Source organism: Mastomys coucha, unplaced genomic scaffold, assembly GCF_008632895.1.
Source record: "Mastomys coucha isolate ucsf_1 unplaced genomic scaffold, UCSF_Mcou_1 pScaffold5, whole genome shotgun sequence".
NCBI lineage: Eukaryota > Metazoa > Chordata > Mammalia > Rodentia > Muridae > Mastomys > Mastomys coucha.
Window position 1 is genome coordinate 103,430,300 of NW_022196911.1, and position 21,114 is coordinate 103,451,413.

The following is a 21,114-nucleotide window of genomic DNA, read 5'->3' on the forward strand; positions in this document are numbered from 1 at the left end:
GAGTACAAGGATTGTAGACATGCACCATTAGGCCTAGTAGGAACTTAAAACAACTCATTGGAACAATTATGACCTAGCACATGCTTTATACATAAAGCTGAAGCTTTCTACGTTTTCTGTGTTGGAATCAGCCAACCTCAGGCTTGGAACACATCCTTCCATACAACCCAGACCGCCAGGATCTAGAATGGCAACTGATAGCTGCAATTTTGTTTTTCTTTTTTAAAACTTAATTTAATTTTATGAGCATGGGTATTTTGGCTGCATGTATATATGCCTATGCACCGCATGAGGGCTTGGTGCCTTCAGAGGTAAGAAGCCAGCATCTGATTCCTTGGAACTGGAGTTATGGGTGGCCGTGAACCACCGTGTGGTTGCTAAGAAATGAACCCCAGTCCTCTGTAAGAGTAACAATAACAAGTGCTTTTCTCCTTTGAGCCATTTCTCCAGCCTCTGCTTTGAGACAGGGTCTTGCTGTGTAGTCTCTCCCTCTGTAGTACAAGCTGGTCTCTGACTTGTGGCGATTTTTCTGCCCTCTGCCTCCCAAGCACTGGGGTCACAGATTGGTCTCACTATGCCCACCATTTTTAGGTGGGTGTTGGAATGTAGGCAGGAAAAGGGGTCACAGGTTCCTCTGAAAATGAAAGTCATGTGATGTTACGAGATCCCTTCCTAGAAAAATGAACACACACACACACAGGCTCAGGGTTGGCTTCTAGGAAACCCAGGGCACCTGGAAGATGCTGGGGTGGTGGACTCACACAGCTGCGGCTCCTTTCTCACCTGAGCTTGCTTCTCGCCTCGTCAGGCTTTCTCTAGGAATCCTGACTGAGTTCTAAGCCACTTCATAAGGCCGTGTCATCTACCAGACAGAACTCAACCTCCCACATACTTTTTTTTGGGAAGAGTCAAGTTTTCAAAGACGTTTGTGAGGTCCCCCTCAGTCACAGGGTCCCTGTGGCAACCTTCAGTGTGCCTCTCTGAGAATACTGTCAGATTTGAGAAGCCAATCCCAGCTTTTTTTTTTTTTTTTATGAAGCTGGGCTGGCTATTTTTATCCACCTCCCCTCTCACCCCATCTCCTGAAATGTGTCGTGGCTCAGCTGATTAGCGTTCTAGTCATGCAGAGAGGCTCGAGGCTCACGGCTAAAGGCCAATCAGAGCCTTGGAAAGCAAACTCAAGTCCTCCAACATGGACACGCCAGATACTTTATGACGAACATGAGCCGAATAATATCTGCTTAGGGAAATGGTTTCGTGACTTCCAAGAATGCAGGAACTCAGTAGAGATGCAGAAATAAATCCTTGGGTGGGAAAAGATCACCATCCTGAACAATGTCTTTTCTTCACTCCTAATTAAAACACTGGAGATGGTGAGTCTATTCTCTAAGAGAGAGAGAGAGAGAGAGAGAGAGAGAGAGAGAGAGAACCAGGAGTGTCCTTGATGATGCTTAAGGACGGCGGACAGGGTGCCCTACCCAAACATGCTACATGCTGTTCAGGAGGTGAATGGCACCCAATCCCAGTGCCAACAGTAGAGCACCTGCTGAGTCTGTCCAGAGTGGGGAGGCTCTTTTCTAACCCGTCCGTTTAAGGAAAGAGGGTGACTACTTATTTACTTTTTCTTCTTTTAATTCTTATGAGGCACCAGAGCTTAGCAGCTGGCCCCGAAGACGGCTCTGATCCCTCTAGTCTAATCTACTTGGAATGAATTATTTAAGCTGTCGTCCTTGTTCCAGGCTGGGAGCCAAGAGTTGGGACTCCACCTGGAACCACAGTGAGCTAGGGGTTGGGGAATGTGCGTCTCTAACAAATACCCAGGAGATCCGGAGGCTGCAGGCCTAGGGACCTTGCTTTGAGAACCAGAACTGTAAACTGCGGCTCCAGAGGGGGCTGCTTTACTTGGGACGTCGTCCATGTCTATGACCAGGGGCCTCGCTGAGCGTGTACATGATCAAAGAGAAAAGGCAACCCAAGGTACCCGAGCCGAAGGGTTGTCCTGGTTTGGACTTTGCCTGGACTTAACACACCCCTCTCTCTGAAAGACCCATAGTTCCCCGAATGACCTTGAGTCAGTAAGTGGCTGAGGAGACGCTGTGTGGCAGGGCCTGTTTCTATTCATTTAATTTCCTGAGAGTCTGCGTCAGGTAATGAAGGAGCCACTGTGCTCCAGGCCAGCAGCTCAGCTGGGCTGCTGAGGTCTGCAAGAGGGTTGGACCAAATTGATGGTGTGGTTCTCAGATCCTGGCTGCCTGAAAAGGCTGCTTGTTTTGGTTGAGACCGTCAATGTGGACACAGCGGGTGGAGACCACCCTGGGGTCGACAGCCAGCCCTGATGGTCTACATTCCCCAAAGCCTTCCAATCACAACTCAGTCACTAAGGAGATTTTGTGATCAACAGACTCATTGAGTTGCTAACTGCTTTCCTTCTCGTCCTAAGTAAATAGGTAGGAATTCTTAAAGACCTTTTGGCTGGAGAGCCCGTCTTTCATCTAATATAGTATTCTAGCTCTAGGCTCTTGTAATAATCTGAGAATTCTAAAGGAGTCTTGCACACGCTAGGCAAGTCTCTTCTACTCTCTTAATTAAATGGCCTAAAGTCATCACTTCCTTGCCGCAGGCTTAGCGAGACGGAAAAGAATCAGGATCCATTCTCCATATTTCCTTACTGGATACACACTCCCATTTCGGTTTTTTTTTTTCTCTCCTATATTGATTGTCAACCTCTTTTCTAATTAAGAAAAACTATTATTGTATATGTGTGCATGATATGCATATCCCACGATACACTTGGGTAGATGTTAGTGGACAACTCTGTGGAGTCCGTTCTTTCCTTTGACATGGGCTCTGGGGAATGAATTCAGGTCACCAGGTTTAGCAACCGATGCCTTTACCCACTGAGCCATCTCACTGGCCCCGGACCCTCTTTCTGGAAAAGCAGGCTTGAAATGCTTTACCTCCGTAAGCAGAGTGCAGCCCTCAGTAGCATCCTGGTTCGAGGGAACCCTAGCTGGGAGCTTTGCCTCCCACTCATCAAGGTGACAGATTTTGGGGTCCTCTGGGTGTGCCTGTCCTTTGTGCAATTAATCGATGCAGGCCTACTGCTCATTGACTAGCCTTGTGATATTTCCTAGAAGTTGGCAACAAGGGAACCATAAGTTCTGAGAGTACAAGTTAAGAGAGGACAGACATTACTTCTTCAACTCTTTTCCTTTTCTTTCTTTTTTTTTGGGTGTGTGGGTGTGTGTGTGTGTGCGTACGCGCGAACTCGTGCGAGTGGGGTGGTGTTGGTCAAAGGTCTGTATTCCCTCTGAGACTTGCTCCCCAGTAAAACAAAAACAAACCCAACACCAAGAAGATAAAAGCACCGGAAAAAACTTAAGGCCCAGAGGAAATAATCCGAGGATCCTCTCCAGTGACCTATCTCATAAAAGCCAGGGCCTGGGGAGTCTTCCTGACAGCATAGTGCCTGAAAATGTCCTGGGGTTGTGGGATATAACAACCTAAGTGGGGATGGGCCTTTGGGCAAACCAGGAAGAAGAGCTTACTCTTCAGCAGGTGCAGAGCTGGGAAAAATGGAAACATAAAACTAAACAAACCCTGTAGCCTGGAGGGCCAAGCCTTTTCAACTTGCGGCCCAAGTGGTCAGCATTGCCCTCACCCATTCTGTTCAACGTAGCCTTTCACTTTAAGATAGGATAACGGAGGGGGTCAGCTGCTGCTCTAGAAACAGAGGGCATGGATGGAATAAGGGTGGAAAATACAATGTCAGGTATACCCAGGACAGATAACGTGACTTAGGACAATAGACACAGACAGTTGGCTCCATCCTAAGTCACTGGTTGGGTGTGCTCACTTCTATTTATAGCTAAGGACACAGGCCACCTGATGACTGATTCAGGGGAGGCAGAGGACTCATGTCCACACAACCGCAGTGCTGAACATCCAGGGAGGGTAGTCCATCCATTATGGTACTGAGCAAACCTTGTTTTGATTTATTGACAAGGTGCAGAACTTGTTTAAAATCTTCGAATGACATTAAAAACAAAAAAACCCCAAAGAAACCAAAAAGCCAAGTGGCACTTTCCATTAGAGTTGTTCAGACACCTACGTCTTCCTCCCTCCCTCCCTCCATCTTTGACATCTTAGAGAAATTGTATGTCTCCGATGAGGGTCTATTTTCAAGAGCTCCCTGCATCAAGGGACTGTTACTTAATAAGATGCTTCAATCAGATAATGTTGAAGTTTGGGATAATTTAGGATGGGTCTGAAATCCACCCCGCAGAGAACAATGGAGCCCCGTGTGTCCGTGAGACAGGCATCAAGCACTCCGCAGTCCTACTTGGTCAATAGTTCTGTGGTTATTTCAGACCAAGCTCCTATAATTACATCTTTGTTAGGCTCGCCAGACAGAGCTATTTCCAATACAGGAAGTGATGGCCTGCCCTTTGTTGTTGTCCTTCTAGGTGACACTTGAAGTTGGGTGGACTGAAAGCCAAGTCGAGGTGTTATGAAACCATTCTCCAAGTTATTTTGGGCCATCGGACTTACCGTACCACTCATCAACCCACGCGAAGGCCTGTCTGTGTCCAATCAGTAAGATGTCTCGGACCACCTGAAGGGTAAGAGAAGGAGGTTGAAATAATACCAGGTGTGACCAAGAGCATTTGAGGGTTGATGGGCTACGGACATGGCTCAGTGGACAAAGTGCTGCCTGTTTAAGCACGAGGAACTGAATTTGGATTTTTAGCACCCATGTAAAAATTAGACATGTTAATGTATGCCTGTCCTGTAACCATAGTGCTGGGGGGTTGGGGGAGAGTGGAAATGGAGGTTCCCCAGGAGCTTTCTGGCCTGTCAGTTAACCCCCAAGTTTAGTGAGAGAGCCTGTCTCAAAACATAAGCTGGGGTCACTGAGCCAGGTCAGAGGGCAAAGGTGACTCCTGCTAAGCCTGCCTGAGTTCAATGTCTGGGTCCCAGTTAGTAGAAATGGTGGAGGGAGAGTACAGACTCCCGAAGGTTGTCCTCTGACCTCCTTATGTGCCTCTGCCCTCAGATGTCCTCCACTCCCCCTAAATAAGTAAATGAAATGTAAAGATTATTAAAAATAATTTAGGAGAAAATTTAAAAGTCTGGAGAGAGACAAGGATGTTGACCTCTGGTCTCCATAACAGCATCACTGGCAAGTGCACCCGCCCTTCCATACATACACAGATAGGCCCCAAATAATGATGATAAAATAAAATAGTTCTTCTTTTTTTCCTTCTCGCTCTGGCCTCACTCGTTCCGGCCCAAAGATTTATTTATCATATGTGAGTACACCGTAGCTGTCTTCAGACATACCAGAAGAGGGCATCAGATCTAATTACAGATGGTTGTGATCTACCACGTGGTTGCTGGGATTTGAACTCAGGACCTGAGCAGTCAGTGCTCTTACCCGCTGAGTCATCTCTCTAGCCCCCAAACAATATTTTTTTATTTTATCTCTTCCTTAAAGATCTGTTTATTTTTATGTGTGTGTTTGGTCTGCATGTATGTATGTGCACCATATACATGCAGAACCTGAGGAAGTCAAAAGAGGCTGTCGGGTCCTTTGGAACTGGAGTTGTAAGCTACCACGAGGGTGCTGGGAACCCAATCCTGGTTTGCAGTAGGAACAGCCAGTGCTCTTAACTCCTGAGTCGCCTCTCTAGCCCCAATCTCTTTCAATAATTGTTCATTGTTTTTCCTTTTTATTACATGAAATCAAGCTGTGGTGGTTTGTATATATTTGGCCCCGGAAGTGGCACTATTAGAAGGTGTGGCCCTATTGGAGTAGGTGTGGCCCTGTTGGAGTAGGTGTAGTCTTGTTGGAGTAGGTGTGTCACTGTGGGTGTGGGCTTTAAGACTCTCATCCTAGCTGCCTGGAAGCCAGTATTCTGCTAGCAGCCTTCAGACAAAGAGAACTCTAAGCTCTTCCTGCATCATGCCTGCCATACCCCCACCATGATGATGATGGACTGAACCTCTGAACCTGTAAGCCAGCCCCAATTAAATGTTGTCCTTCATAAGACTTGCCTTGGTCATGGTGTCTGTTTTCAGCAGTTAACCCTAACTAAGACATAAGCTTATAAGGACATTTACGTATCGTGTGTATCTTGGGTCTTGCATACTGAAAGGATGACGCTCTGGTCATCTGCATTCATTGCTCAATTCCAAACGGAACCAAGTGTTACTGACACTCCCAACACGCTGGTCTAAGAACATCCCAAGCAATTGCACAGGATGTAGGCGCAGCGAATTATCCCGTCAGAGAAAGAGTAGTGATCGTGATGGTTCAAATGATAGTGACCTATAGGCTCATATGTTTGGATACTTAGTTCCCAGGTGGTGAAAATGTTTGGAAAGGATTAGGAGGTGTGGCCTTGTTAGAGAAGGTGCATCCCTGGGGGTGGGCTTTGAAGTTTCAAAGGCCCATGCCATTCCAGTTAGCTAGTTAGCTCTCTTTTGGCCTCCAACCTTCGGATAATATGTAAGCTCTGAGCTTCCTGCTCTAGCGCCATGCCTGCCTGCCTGCCTGCATGGGTGCCTGCCTGCCGCCATGCTTCTTGCCATCATGACTGTGGACTGTAAGCAAGGCCTCAGTTAAAAGCTTTCTTTTTTATAAGGTGCCTCGGTTACAGCGTCTCTTCACAGCAACAGAAAAGTCACCAAGACAGTGACCTCTGCTATTCAGAAAAGAGTTTGTTTCCATTAAGATGTGCCCTCTTTCAAAGGAAAAGCAGGCTCTGTACCAGTTAAATCTCAAGGTGCTCAGCCTAGAGGAGGCATTCCAGTTACTGCTGAGTGAGTGCCCAGGAGTTATCATTAGTCTGTACACACCTTCAGCTTGGCTCATAGGTAAGATGAAGCCATTCATTTACACCGAGAATATAGAACAGGGCTGATCAAGGGCAACAGTGGGGCTAGCGGTACAGCTCAGCAGGTAAACTCCATGCCCAGGGCCTATGGCTGAATGAGAGAACCAAATTTTTGGTCTTTTTGTTTTTTGAGGTTTTTGTTTTGTTTTGTTTTGTTTTGTTTTGTTTTGTTTTGAGAAAGGGTTTCTCTGAATAGCCCCGGCTGTCCTGGAACTCACTCTGTAGACCAGGCTGGCCTTGAACTCAGAAATCCGCCTGCCTCTGCCTCCCAAGTGCTGGGATTAAAGGTGTGTGCCACCACTGCCCAGTGAGAACCAAATCTTGTGCTCTGATCTCCACAGCATGGAGGTAACAGGCAATAATAGTAAATAAACACAGTTTACCAAAAGGAGGAGACACCTCATCTGTGTATGTCAGCTTGTGGTGCCAGCACATTCGAACAGAAGGATTAAGAAACTGATGGTTGGGGCCAGATGGTGGTAGCACATGCCTTTACTCTGAGTACTTGGGAGGCAGAGGCAGGCGGATCTTAGTTTGAGCCAGCCTGGTCTACAGAGTAAGTTTCAGGATAGCCAGGGCTACACAGAGGAAACCCTGTCTCAATTTTAAAAAAGGAGGAGGAGGAAGAGGAAGAGGAGGAGGAAGAAGAAGAGGAGGACGAGGAAGAGGGTGAGAAGGAGGAGGAGGAAGAGGAAGAGGACGAAAAGAAAAGGAAGAGAGAGAGGAAGAGGGAGAGAAACATGGTTGCCGAATTGGGAACTCCCTGTTGACAGATTTCTCTGTTTTCTTCTTCTGTGTGTTTGTGTGTATGGTGTGTTTGTGTGTATGGTGTGTTTGTGTGTATGGTGTGTAGGCAGGTGTGCATGCCTAGGGGGAGGTCAGAGTAGGACACAAAGTGCCTTCCTCTTTTGCTTGCTGTCTTGAGATAGGATCTCTTAGTAAACTGGAAGCTTGCTGATAAGCTCACTGTCCCTCTACCCCTGAAACCCCAGGATGACTGGACAGCAAACTCTCTGATCTGCCTGTCCCTGTTCTCCAGAGCTGGGGTTCAAAGTATGTGCAGTCCAGCTCAGGTCCTCAAACCTGTTTCTTTTTTATTTCCTGGGACACTTTTTCATTTTGTAAAAACACGCTGTGTGTGAGGTCAAAGTGCCAGTGTGCCGACATGTGAAGGCAGTGGGCGATGAAGGCTGGATGGAATCTTCTATTGCTACCCACTTTCTTTAATTTTTTTTTTTAAAAAGATTTATTTATTTATTTTATGCATATGAGTACACCCCGTTGCTCTCTTCAGATGCACCAGAAGAGGGCGTCAGATCCCATTACAGATGGTTGTGAGCCACCATGTGGTTGCTGGGAATTGAACTCAGGACTTCTCTGAAAGAGAAGTCAGTGTTCTTAACCATCTCTCCAGCCCCCTTCTTTAATCTTTTTTTTTTTTTTTTTGGTTTTTTGAGCATTGCCCTGGCTGTCCTGGGACTCATTCTGTAGACCAGGCTGGCCTCAAACTCAGAAATCTGCCTGCCTCTGCCTCCCAAGTGCTGGGATTAAAGGCATGCGTCACCACTGCCCAGCTTCTTAAACTTTTTAAATACTAACTTTGTGTGTGTGTGTGATGGCACATGTGATAGTTGGAGGACATCTTATAGAAGCTGGTTATCTCCTTACCCACTGAACCATCCTGCCAGACTTCATTACTTTTTGAGACAGAGTCTCTCATCAGTCTTGGAACTTAACAATTATCTAGACTGGCTGGCTGATAAGTCTCTAAGGGTCCCCAGTGGTGGTGTTGTTACATCTTTATATGCATTAGATGCCTCTACCTAGCTTTTATGTAGGTGCTGGGGATCCAAACTTAAGGCCCTGCTGCCCGGGCAGCAAAGCTCTTTGCCTACTGAGCCATCTCCCCAGCCCATAAATACTCCTTATTACATTTCTTGGAAACTCACAGCCAGCCCCCAACATTCCTTTCTTTCTTCTTGCCAAACAAAATCCAGTGATTGTCAAAAAACCTCTCATGGAAGGGCTGAAGTGGGTTTCGATAAGCAAAGGGTTTTAATTGGGTGGATTTTCAGAAACAAGGGAAGCGTTTCTAATGAAGTGTTTATTCCTCCTGCCTCTGGGTATTTGTCGAGGTCCTTTTATGATTTGGAAGTGGAGACATGTAATGAATCTAAGAAATACCATGCAGCCATACACACCCGGGTGCTGACGGTGTCAAATTCATGGAAATCAAAAGAACAGCATCCCTCAATCCGCCCTGTCACATTAAGCACAACACAGCTGTGGCTGGCAACAAGGCCTCAATAATGCGTTAATGGCTGGCTTTTGAATCCCACCCCCCCCAACACACACACTGTGAATAGATTCTTAAAAAACAAAGGTGTTTAGAGAAAGCTCCCCCCACCACCCAGTACTTTCAATCCATGTAAACATTTCCTCATTAGCAGAACAGGTGTGCTGGGGTAGGGGTGGGGCTGAGGGGAGGGGCGGGGTTATAACGCTTCCTTCAGTTTGGAATTAGGCAAGGAAGTGTAATACATACGCCATAGAATCCTCGCAGGTACTTTAAAGAATTGGCTTCTCGGAATGTCATTGGCAAGGAAATAAATGAAATGAGCTCTGGGCAATTTAAACGTGTTTTGGGAGAGGAAATGAGATGCATGACCACTCGATGATTCTTTACTTAGAGGAGGTAATTTAGGAGGATCTATCATAGGAGGCAAGAAGCAGACAGGTGTGGTGGCACACACCTGAAATTCCCAGCATTTGAGCACTAGAGGCAAGCCTTGGCTACACAGTGAGTTTGAGGCTAGCCTGGGCTGTAGGAGACCCTGCTTCAAAAGAATTAAAGCAGGAGCTGGGGAGTTGGCTCGTCTGTTAAGAGCACTTGTTGCTCTTGCTTAGGATCTGGGTTTGATTCCCAGCACCCATATGGCAGCTCACAATGACTTGTATATCTCTAGTCCTGGGAGATCCAATTCCCTCTTCTGACCGCTGTGGGCACTAGACGTGCTTGTGGCACACAGGTGGCACCATTCCAACACTCAGAAACATAATAATAATTATTTTTTTTTTTTAAAGAACAAAAGCAAAGGAGGGAGAATGAGAGAGGGAAGTAGAGGGAAGGAGAGACAAGATAATGTAAATCTGGGCCAGAGGACAAGGGAGAAGGGAACATAGTTCTCCGTGATTGCTGAAGACCTGGAGCTAGGTGGTAACAGAGTTACTCTGTGATTGCTGAAGACCTGGAGCTAGGTGGTAACAGAGTTACTCTGTGATTGCTGAAGACCTGGAGCTAGGTGGTAACAGAGTTCTCTGTGATTGCTGAAGACCTGGAGCTAGGTGGTAACAGAGTTCTCTGTGATTGCTGAAGACCTGGAGCTAGGTAGTAACAGAGTTACTCTGTGATTTGTCTCTCTGCTCTGTAACCAAGGTCAGGACCCAGAAAGAAAACATGAAGTTTCTGTGATGACTAGTTACAATTGTCAACTGGTAGTCTACAACAGCCTGGGAAGGGAGCCTTCATGAGGAATTATCCAGATCACATCAGGTTGACCTACAGGCATGGCTGGGAAGAATTTTTCTTTTTCTTTTCTTGAGATATAATCTAGCCCTGGCTGGCCTGTAGTGTGCTATGTAAACAAGGCTGGGCTCCAACTCACGGAGATCTGTCTGTCTTTGCCTTCCAAGTGTTGGAATTAAAGGTGTATACCACCATACCCAGTGTGGAGGATTTTTATTAACTGCTTTGGTTGCTGTTGGGGGGGAGACCTGCCCATGGTGGGTGGCACCATTCCTTAGGTTTAAGTTCTTTGTAAGAGTAGAAAAAGTGAGCTGAGCAGTAGTCTCTCAAATATTTATTTCTCTCAGCCCTTGACTGTGGCTGAGATGTGATTAGTTGCTTTGAGCTGTGACACTCCCATAATGATGGACTGCATCCTGGAATAGTAAGCTAAAATAAATCTTTTCGCCCCCAGGTTTCATTTTGTCAGGATGTTTTTAATCACAGCAACAGAAACAGAACTAGGGCTGTCTCTGACCTTGACTCCTGTGGTGGTTTGAATACACTTGGCCCATGGGAAGTGGAACTATTAGGAGCGGTGGCCTTGTTGGAAGAAGTGTGTCATGGTGGGGGTGGGCTTTTAGAGCCTCTTCCTGGCTGTCTTTGGATCAAGAAGGCTCTCAGCTCCTTCTCCAGCACCGAGTCTGCCTGCACACTGCCAGGCTTCTGCCATGATGAAAATGAACTGAATCTCTGAGACTGTAAGCCAGTCCCAATTAAATGTCCTTCATAAGAGTTGCCTTGGTCATGGTGTCTCTTCACAGCAATGAAACCCTAACTAAGACAACTCCATTGCTCCTTCCTTACTCATTCACTCTCCTGGCTGATGGTAGACAGAGCTCATCAGAGAACTACATGCTATTCATGTAAAAAAAATAAATAAATAAAATCTCATGGCCTTTGGATCCATCCCAGAGCCTACTCTTACCACTAGCCTGGGTGAGGAAGGGTGCAGGAATGGGTCATCAATTCCAGTCCTAATTTCAAGAATGAAACTTTATACCCAGATGCAAGAGGCACATCTATTAAATCCCAGCTACTGGGAAGCCTGAGGCAGGAGGAGCTTAAGGCCAGCCACAGCAGTATAGCAGGATCTCCATCTTGAAGCATAAGAACAATCTTCCACCTCGCTATTGTCAAGTGGCTGTGGTCTGCAGACAAGTCCAGCTGAGAAAAACTCAGAGCCTGGGGACAGAACAGTGGTGTGGCTAAAGGAATTTGGGAAAAGTATTCTTTGGTAGATTTTAGTAGAAAAACAGAAAGCCAACTTTTCTCACATATAGAGAAAAAGAACTTGGAGGGTTTTTTCACCCTACCTTCCTGAGACAGGGTTTCTCTGTGTAGATCTGGCTGTCCTGGAACTTGCTCCATAGACCAGACTGGAGTTGAACTCAGAGATACACCTGTTGCTGCCTCCTGAGTGCTGGGATTAAAAGCTTGTGCCATCATCACCTGGCTTTGTTTTGTTTTAAGGACAGAGTCATTCATATCTATCTATCTATCTATCTATCTATCTATCTATCTATCTATCTATCTATCTATCTATCTATCTATCTATCTAGCCCTGGATGGCCTTGAACTTACTATGCAACCGAGGATAAATTTGAACTTCTGTTTCCTATGCTTTGGCCATCAGAGCACTGGGATTAGAGGTGTGCACCACCAAAACTGGTTTCTGGAGTACTAAGGATATAACACAGGGCTGTATGTGTGCTAGCCAGGTCGTCTGTCAACAGAGCCACATTCCAGCCCCTGTGACATTGGGAATTATTTATGTATTTGTTTAAAATTTTATTTTGTTTTTACTTTATTAATTTGGTCTTGTTTGAGACAGAGTTTTTCTGTTAGCCCTGGCTCTCCTGGAACTTACCAGGCTGGCCTTGAACTCAGAGAACCACCTGCCTTTGCCTCCCAAGTGCTGGGATTAAAGGCATGCGCCACCACTGCCCAGTCTGTCTAAAATTTTATAACATTTATTTATTGTTGTGTGTGCACATGCTCATGCAAGCCTCAGCACTTGGCTGGAGGTCAGAGGATACATAACTTGTGGGAGTCTGTTCATTCCTTTGTCATGTGCCTTGAACTCAAGTTGTCAGGCTGGGCAGCAAGGGCCTTCACTGGCCTGACTACTTATCCTTATGTAAATGAGAACAGTTACAAAGGGCTCTGCGTGGCACTCAGGTGCCACTATTTTAGTCATATGGAAAAGGGTCCAATTTGAGACCTTGAGAAAACTCATGTCATCAAGTTGGTTCCTGCCACCAAAGTTAATCTGTTTTCTAAAGTGAGGGCCCTGTTAAAATCTGGGCTTGCTCATCATCCTTTAGTAAGGGGATAGAAAAGTGAGAAGTGTTGAGGTGTACCACCGCATGGGCCCACTTGGGGCTCCTGTTCTGCCTCTGGGGGTCTCTTCTACTTTTGGTGCCTACGTACGCAAGTTCTTTCTAGGGAGAATCTTCCCTGGGAGTAGTACCCAGAGATAAGCCTTCTGGGCTCTTGCCAAGTGACCCTGTCTGAAGGTAGATTAACCTCGGAAAGCAAGGCATACATTCTGTGAATCCCACTTCCCAAATATACTCATCTGGAAGATTCAGAGGTCAGAATGAGAAGCAATCTATAAAACTGCTACACTGAGTACTGGGAGAAAATTACACCCTTATAGAAGATTTTCACCTAAGAAGTATTTTCTAGATAGAAGTACTTGGTACCAGTTCAGCATTAGCGCACTGGGCACACATTCTATCTCCTACCAGGCAGTGATGGCAGTAGGGACCTTGTCCACATCCCAGGGACCAGTTCAACCACCCACCTTGTGCACAAATTGTTCCACTCGGGTCTGAAGGCCCCACACCTCGAACTTGACGGTGACCAGCTTGTAGGAGCACATGATGGGCTGATGGTTGTCACGCCAGCCTTCTCTCAGCTGCCCTCGGCCTGTCTTCTCAGACTTGAAGTGTTTAGGGTCCTAGAAAAGATACACCAAATAAGTTGGTATACTAGAACTTCAGAGCCATGTGTGAGGCAGTACAGGCCTGTAACCCCAGCTCTTGGCAGGCAGAGGCAGGATGGCCAGGAGACCACCTCAGCTACATATTGAGTCTGAGGCTAGCCTGGGCTACCTGAAACGTTGTCTCAAAAAAAAAAAAAAAAAAAAAAAAAAAAAAAAAAAAAAGAGCTATCCATATGAAATGTTCAGAATGGACAAAATCCACATAGACAGAAAGTAGACCATGATTACTAGGGACCAGGGACCAGGAACAGGGAGGACCTCAGAGACTACTAAGGGGGACACTGTTTCCTGGGAAGAGCTGGAGAGGCCTGGGAAATGTCTCAGCAGGCAAATACCCTTGCCATGCAAGCCTGAGTACCAAAGTTCCATTCCTGGAATTCACATTAAAAAGCCCGATGGGAGGCTTGAGAGACTGCTCAGCTGTCTAGAGCACTGATTGGTCTTCCAGAGGATGTGGGTTGGACTCCCAGCACTCACACAGCAGCTCAGAACTGTCTGTAACTCCAGTTCCTGGGTACCAACACCCTCACACAGACATGCATGTAGGCAAAACAATATACATAAAATTAAAAAAAAATTTTAAATTACAAAAAAAAAAAAAAAAGCCAGATGTGGTGGTGAACATCTACAATCCCAGCATATCTATGGGGAGATGGGAGGCAGAGGCAGAATCAGCTGTAAGGTCCAGAGAGCCAGTAACCTGGACTATGCTGTGCAATGGAGAAACAGAAGCCTCAGCAGGGAGGAGAGACAATGGCCCCCTCAAAACTGTCTACTGACTCCATGTTCACACATGTATGCACATGCATGCGCACATGCACATGCACATGCCCACACAAGTAGACTTAAACTGTTCTAGTGATGGCCTCCACGGTGGAAGACCCCTTTTGTACAATCTGAAACTATGTAACTTGGCATGGCCACTCAGATTTAACTGAGAACAAATGATCTCTTATTCCTGTTTCACACTGACAAGGCGGAGCCTTTGTCTTTCCCCGTTGCTCCTCTTTTAAGAGTCTGTCTATGGCACTGTCAGCTTAACACAACTACATACAACACTACATATGTAACAACAATACATATGTAGTACAACTACATACAACACTAGGTTGGGATGTGGCTCAGATGGGAGAACGCTTGCCAGCAGGCATGAAATATTCTGTAGGAGCAAGCAAGAGCTCTAACCACTGAACCATCCCGTCATTCACATGCCAGACATCAGTAACTTTTTTTCCCCTAGCTGGCCCTTGTTATTTTCTGCCTCTCTCTGCTATTTTTATCTTTAGGAGCTTGTTGTGTGTAGCCCAGGAGTTCTGGTCACCCCCGCAACACTGAATTCTCTGAAGCATGGAAGGCTCTCCTGGCTAAAGATCCAGCACACCATGGGTACACATTCCAGGCTCACAATCCTCAAGCATTAACAGCAATATGAAAGGGGAGTGTGGGGGCCTTCCTGAAAGATTCAGTACAGGTCTTTACTCCTGGCACTCAGGAGGCAAAGGCAGGCAGATCTCTATGAGTTCGGTCTATAGGCCAGCTTGGTCTACAGAGAGAGAGTTCCAGGATAGCCAGGGCTACACAGAGAAACCTTGTCTTGAAAGAAAAATTCAGTTTAGAATGAGCCTAGAAAAGTATTGTTCACATAGCTGAAATTACAGAGGTGCTTTCAACCAAGGTGTGGCGTCTGTGTGTGTGTGTGCGCTTGTGCGCCCGTGTGCGTACACAACCTTGGTAGTCAGTCCTTACCTTCTGTCTTCGACATAGCCTTATTTTTTTTTCCTCCTGTATAAGCCAGATTAGTTGGTCTTCAAGCTTCCAGGAACACTTCTGTGTCCACCTCTCACCATAACATAGGAACACAGGGATTCCAGATTCAAGCCATTGTCCCTGGAAATATGTAGGTGCTGGGGATTCAAACTCAGTTCTTTATACCTGTATGGCAAATTCTTTATGCCATCTCTCCAGTCTCAAGGTATGATTCTTGATGGCTCCACAAAAATTTTAAGTTATTGTATGAATCAGAGTGTGGGGAGAGGTTGGATGTGAATGAGAAGTCTACTGTGTTTACCACAGCCAGAAGGTAAGGTAAAAGCTATGGAACTTTACATTTAAATTAAAAAAACAAAAATGTGTGTGTGCGTATACCCCATGGTTCATGTCTTAAAGTCAGAGGAAAAGCCAGGAGTCAGTTCTTTCCTTCCCCTGATGTGGGTTCTGGAGATCAAACTCGGCTCATCAGGCTGAGCAGCTGAGCCATCTTGTCAAGCCCAGAAGAGAATTTTTTAAGTGGACAGTGAAACTCTGGTTTTATGTCCTCAATTTACTAGATAAAGACACTGAGACTTGTGGGAAAAAATCAGATATTGAAGATCACGCCAGTCCAGTGTTCTTTCTGCCACATTTACTTTCAAAATTAAACAGCAAAAGGGTGTTGTTGTTTTTTGATTTTTGGTTTTTTTTTTTTTTTTTCACATAGCTCAATGCTGAAGAATCGGTTAACAATTGGGCTTTGTATGGGAACAAGATGTTCCCCACCGGAGACTGGTGTCTATCTACAGCTGATAATTTCGTCTAGTAAATCTCTAATGTGGCCTATAATTAGAGATTCACATTTTAAGTGCTGGAGAAAGGTACAGAAGGAAGGCTCCTAGAAAGACACCTTTGATCCAAACTCTGGATCAGATGTGAATGTCGGGTGAATGTGAATGGATAGCAGTGAACCAAGAAAAGGTGCTTGTGTGTGTACACATGTGTCTATGTGCGTGTGTTCGTGTATGTACGTGTTCACCCATATACAGCAGGTAGAGCTTGACTCAGCTTGGACACTAGGAACGTCCCTTCTCCCTTCTCCTCAACACTGTATCCCAACCCCCAGGGCCCAACCGCTTAGGACGGCTTACCTACCTTTCACTTTTCCAATCATTTCTAAATCCAAGAGTCTAAATTGCTCTGTCAGCTGGACTGTCTTACAACCATTTCGGGGGGTGGGTCGGTAAGGAGAGTTAGTTTTTAGATATATTCCTTGTTTTTTAATTTAAAAAATGTCTTTTATAGAGTATATGTGCATGTGTGCTAATGTGTGTACAGTTACACAGAGTTTTCTCATCTTCTTCTTCCTCTTCTTCCTCTTCTTCTTCTTCTTCTTTTGAGACAGGGTTTCTCTGTGTAGCCCTTGCAATCTAGAAACTTACCAGGCTGGCCTCAAACTCAGGGATCCACCTGTCTCTAGGATTAAAGGTATGTCATCAGTCCAGCTAACATTTAAGTTTGATTATTCCCTTCATCCCAGTTTTAGGGATGAAATCCAGGCCCCCATTCTGTTATATCTGAAATGAGCTACATCTTTGGCTCTAAGCTTAAAACAACACTTAGAAACCTTTTTCTTCCCGTCTTTTTTGTTTGTTTGTTTCTCTCTCTCTCTCTCTTTTTTTTTTTTGTTTCTTTTGTTTTTTGTGTTTTGTTTCCAGACAGGTTTTCTCTGTGTAGCCCTGGCTGCCCTGGAACTCACACTGTAGACCAGGCTGGTCTCAAACCCACAGAGCTCTGCCTGCTTCTGTTTCCAGAGTGCTGGGATAGAAGGTGCATACCACTGCCTAGCCTCTTTCTTTATTTCCAATGGTATATATTTCTCGGGAATTTTCAAGCACTGACTTCTGCCTTTTATATTTATTTATTCCCTCTCTCTCCCTCCTCCTCCCCTTCCTCCCTCTTCCTTTCCCTCTCTCTCCCTCTCTCTCCCTCCCTCTCCCCTCTCTCTCTGCACATACGTTCCCCCCCCCCTGCCCGCCCCCGTGCGCACGTATGTGCAGACATACACCATACAAGCATGTGAAGGTTAGAGGATACTTTGTGACTCTCTTCTTCCCCCTGTAAATGGGTCAAATGTAAGTCATCAGGCTTGGCAACAGATGCCTTTACCCACTAAGCCATCTTATCAGTCTGGTTATTAGGGTTATTTATTTATTTGTTTGTTAGCTTCTTTCTGTCTTTTTTCCCCCTAAGACAAAGCTTCTCTGGCTCTCCTGGAACTGATTCCTTAGACCACACTGGCCTCAATCTCACAGAAATCTGCCTGCCTCTGTCTTTCAAGTGCTGGGATCAAAGGTGTAAGACACCACTGCCCAGCTAGATTATTAACTTTTTCTTAAAAAAAGCATTTATTTATTTTATGTATATGAGTACACTGTCACTGTCTTCAAACACACCAGAAGAGGGCTTCAGATCCTATTATAGATGGTTGTGAGCCACCATGTGGTTGCTGGGAATTGAACTCAGGACCTCTGGAAGAACAGTCAATACCTTTAACTGCTGAGCCATCTCTCCAGCCACGTTATTAGCTTTGTTTTTGTTTTTGTTTTTGTTTTTGTTTTTCAAGACAGGGTTTCTCTGTGTAGCCCTGGCTGTCCTGGAACTCACTCTGTAGACCAGGCTGGCCTCGAACTCAGAAATCCGCCTGCCTCTGCCTCCCAAGTGCTGGGATACTTTATTAGCTTTTAATAAAAGGACATGCTGCTTGATGTTAGTGTGACCAAACAACATGTTAGCGTTGTTTGTTTATTGACTGACAGGGTTTTTACATTGTAGCCCAGGCTTACACAGAGTTTGTGGCATTCCTTCTCCCTCCGCGTCCTGACTGCTGGAGTCTAATATACTGAAAACTTTGTGCAGTGGCTGGAGATTCCATAAAGGATATGCTGAGTGCACACCTTTGCCCCTGGAAACTATAAGTATGATATGATTGGAAACCAAGGTCTTTGGAGATGTAATTAAGCTAAGAATCTTTAGATGAGCTCATCCCAGATTAAATGGATGGGCCCTAGGTCCAATGACAAGTGTCCTTGAAAGAGACAGATGGGAGTACACAAAGAGAGCCACTTGGGGAACAGAGGCAAAGATTGGAGTTGCTCAGTTACAACCCATGACCTCCTGTAGAACCAGAAGCCAGAACATTCTCTAGAGTAGCAGTTTTCAACCTGTGGGTCACAGCCTATTTGGAAGCTGGGGGTTCAATGACTTTTTCACAGGAGTTATCTAAAACCATCAGAAAACACAGATATGTATATTATGATTCATAACAGTAGCAAAATTATAGTTATGAAGTAGCAACAAGAATGATGTTATGGTTGGGGTCACTACAATAGGATGAGATTTGACTACAGGAAGAAGTAGGCGGGAGACTCTGCAGAGCTCCTGGGTCCTTTCTACAGTAGCACAAGAAGACAGCATTCAGGAGCCAGGGTTTGGACCGTCCAGCAACTTCTGTGTAGCCACATCGAGACATCCCTTCTTGGAAGGAGAAGTATGAGCAACTGGTACAACTCAGGAAACTCAAAGAACCTACAGGGCTCAGCGGATTCAGAGGGTTACAAGGTTCTGTAAACAGAAACAATTGTTGCAGAGAGGAGCCTTTTCTGCCCGTGCACCTGATAGCAGCTACATATGGACGTGCAGCAAGGCAGCTTGAGAGAGCCATCACCCATGCTGGGATGGATGGGCTTTTGGTGATGCAAGCAAGCTGCTTCTGAGTTACCATAATCCATAAGTAACCCCAGTCAACCAAGAGATCTGGGTGGATCTCTTTCCTCAATCTGTCACTGGTGCTCTACCTGGGCTGAAGAGACCTTTGCTCTCATCTCCCCAGGATAAATCTGCTACAGCCTTAATTTTCCAGCCTCCGTAATGAAGAAAGAAACTATTACTGTTTCAAAGCTACTCCGTCTGGAGTCTTCTGTTACAGTAGTGTGAGCGGAGACTGATACAACCCTTACCACAGGAGGTCAAGGGCAATTCATCTGAAACCTTGGCATAGTCATTAAAGGAGACCCACCAGGTGGGATGGTGTTCAGAACTGTCCTGCGGTGTCACCGCCAGGCTCCGAGTGGGAACTGCTGCTTTCAGCATGGAACACAGAAAGTGCCCGATACTTGACAACATCACAGAGTCACACAGACTCGAAGCCCAAACAGCCCATGAGACAGGCTATCATGTGGTTTGTTCAGCTCTCACCAAGCTCTGAAGAAGAAAGGTAGGCAGCTGCTGGCCCACCTGGCTATCTGTAATCTGGTAGTCAACCGTGCAGGAAAACAAGCTCAAACATGAACATGACTACCCAACAGAATGGAAGTTTCCTCTGGGGAGTGACAAACTGGCTGAGTACTCTGTTTTTTGGGAAGCTGGTACCTATCTGGGTCTATACTTCAAGAGAAGGTTGTATTGTTTTGTTCTAGACAGGGTTTCACTACGCAGCCTTGGCTGCCTCTATGTAAACCAGGCTGGCCCAGAACTCACAGAGATCTGCTTGTCTCTGAGTGTTGGGATAGGTTATGCCATCATGCCTAGCCTCAAAGGGAAGGGCCGACAGTTGTTACTGGAACACAAATTATTATTGGTGAGACACATGGTCAAGGTCACATGCTAGTGTTCAGTGCCCACACACAATGTATAGCTACTTTTTTTATGGGTTGTTTGTTAAATGAGCTTTATCTGAGGGCATCACTCAGGAGCCACCCAGAGATGTTTCTTCCCTGTCATGGAACCCACTGATCAGGTGCTTCCTGACACAGGATGGGTTCATGTTGAACAACCCCAAAAGGTGACTTATAGGCATGTTTGGGTGTGATGAAAGTCACCTAGATACCTGCTCTTTGTCCTTCCTGGAACCTGTCAAGTCGAGGCTGGTGGAGCTCTTCTCCTAGATGGGGCACTTGGGTGTTTTGTGTTCTGTTACTGCAATAATGAAGGATTACAGACTGAGGGCTTAGATGACAGAGATTTGCTATTTTAGTGTGGAAGCAGATGTCCGAGATGAACAAGGTGTCATGCCTGCCACGTTCTCCTTCCTCAGCATCTAGGGGTTTGCTGGCCATCTTTGACATCCCTGGGCTTATAAAGTGTGGGAAGCCATCGTAAGCACATCGCCATTACAAGATGGCGATGACATCTGGCTTGCCGTTGGCATAAAAACGCCTTGTGCGCGTGTGCCTGTAAATCCCAACGATCTGCGGCGGAGTGCCTTTGGTCACGTCAAATGGCCTGATCGTCTCACAGCCTATTATGAGTCGCCACGTCTGAGGCGGGCATAGAGCTCTATATAAGGGAAGGGTTTTGAGATAGTCGGGGTCCTCCTCAACTGAAGCTTGTGATCTCGCTCTCAAGATACATTAAAGCTTGTACTGCAGAAGGATCCTGTGTGTGCCGCGTTGTTCCTGCTGGCGGGAGATAGCACGGGACAATAAAGCACACTTCAGGAGTGGTCAGAAGCAATGTTCTCCCATGTATATACACTATCTTCCTTCTGTGCTGTTCCGTCTCTGTGTTCCTTATATAAAGGACGTCACTCATATGGGCTCAAGGCCGACCCTAGTGACTTTAACCCTAGTAACTCTGATCCATTACAGTTCACATACAGAAATGCTACAAGCAAGACTTTGGTGGTTTATTTATGTATTCATTGAGACAGGGTGTCTCTTTATAGAGCCCTGGCTGTCCTCGAACTTACTAAGAGACGAAGGTGTCCTGAACTCACAAAGATCTACTTGCTGCCAGGCAGTGGTGGTACGTGCCTTTGATCATAGCACTTAGGAGGCAGAAGCAGGCAGATTTCTGAGTTCGAGGCCAGCCTGGTCTACAGAGTGAGTTCC

At 45.9% G+C, this 21,114-nt stretch overlaps 1 protein-coding gene across 2 annotated transcripts in view; it reads right to left on the reverse strand.

Moving 5' to 3' along the window:
- Positions 1-21,114, reverse strand: part of Pitpnc1 (phosphatidylinositol transfer protein cytoplasmic 1) — a 257,448-nt gene that overhangs the window by 12,414 nt on the left and 223,920 nt on the right. For both annotated transcript variants that reach the window (XM_031351330.1, XM_031351331.1), the window contains exons 7-8: positions 13,274-13,429; positions 4,552-4,615 (exon numbers count right to left, since the gene is read on the reverse strand). In XM_031351330.1, coding sequence (XP_031207190.1) covers positions 4,552-4,615; positions 13,274-13,429 — 220 coding nt within the window. The remainder of the gene's footprint in view (positions 1-4,551; positions 4,616-13,273; positions 13,430-21,114) is intronic.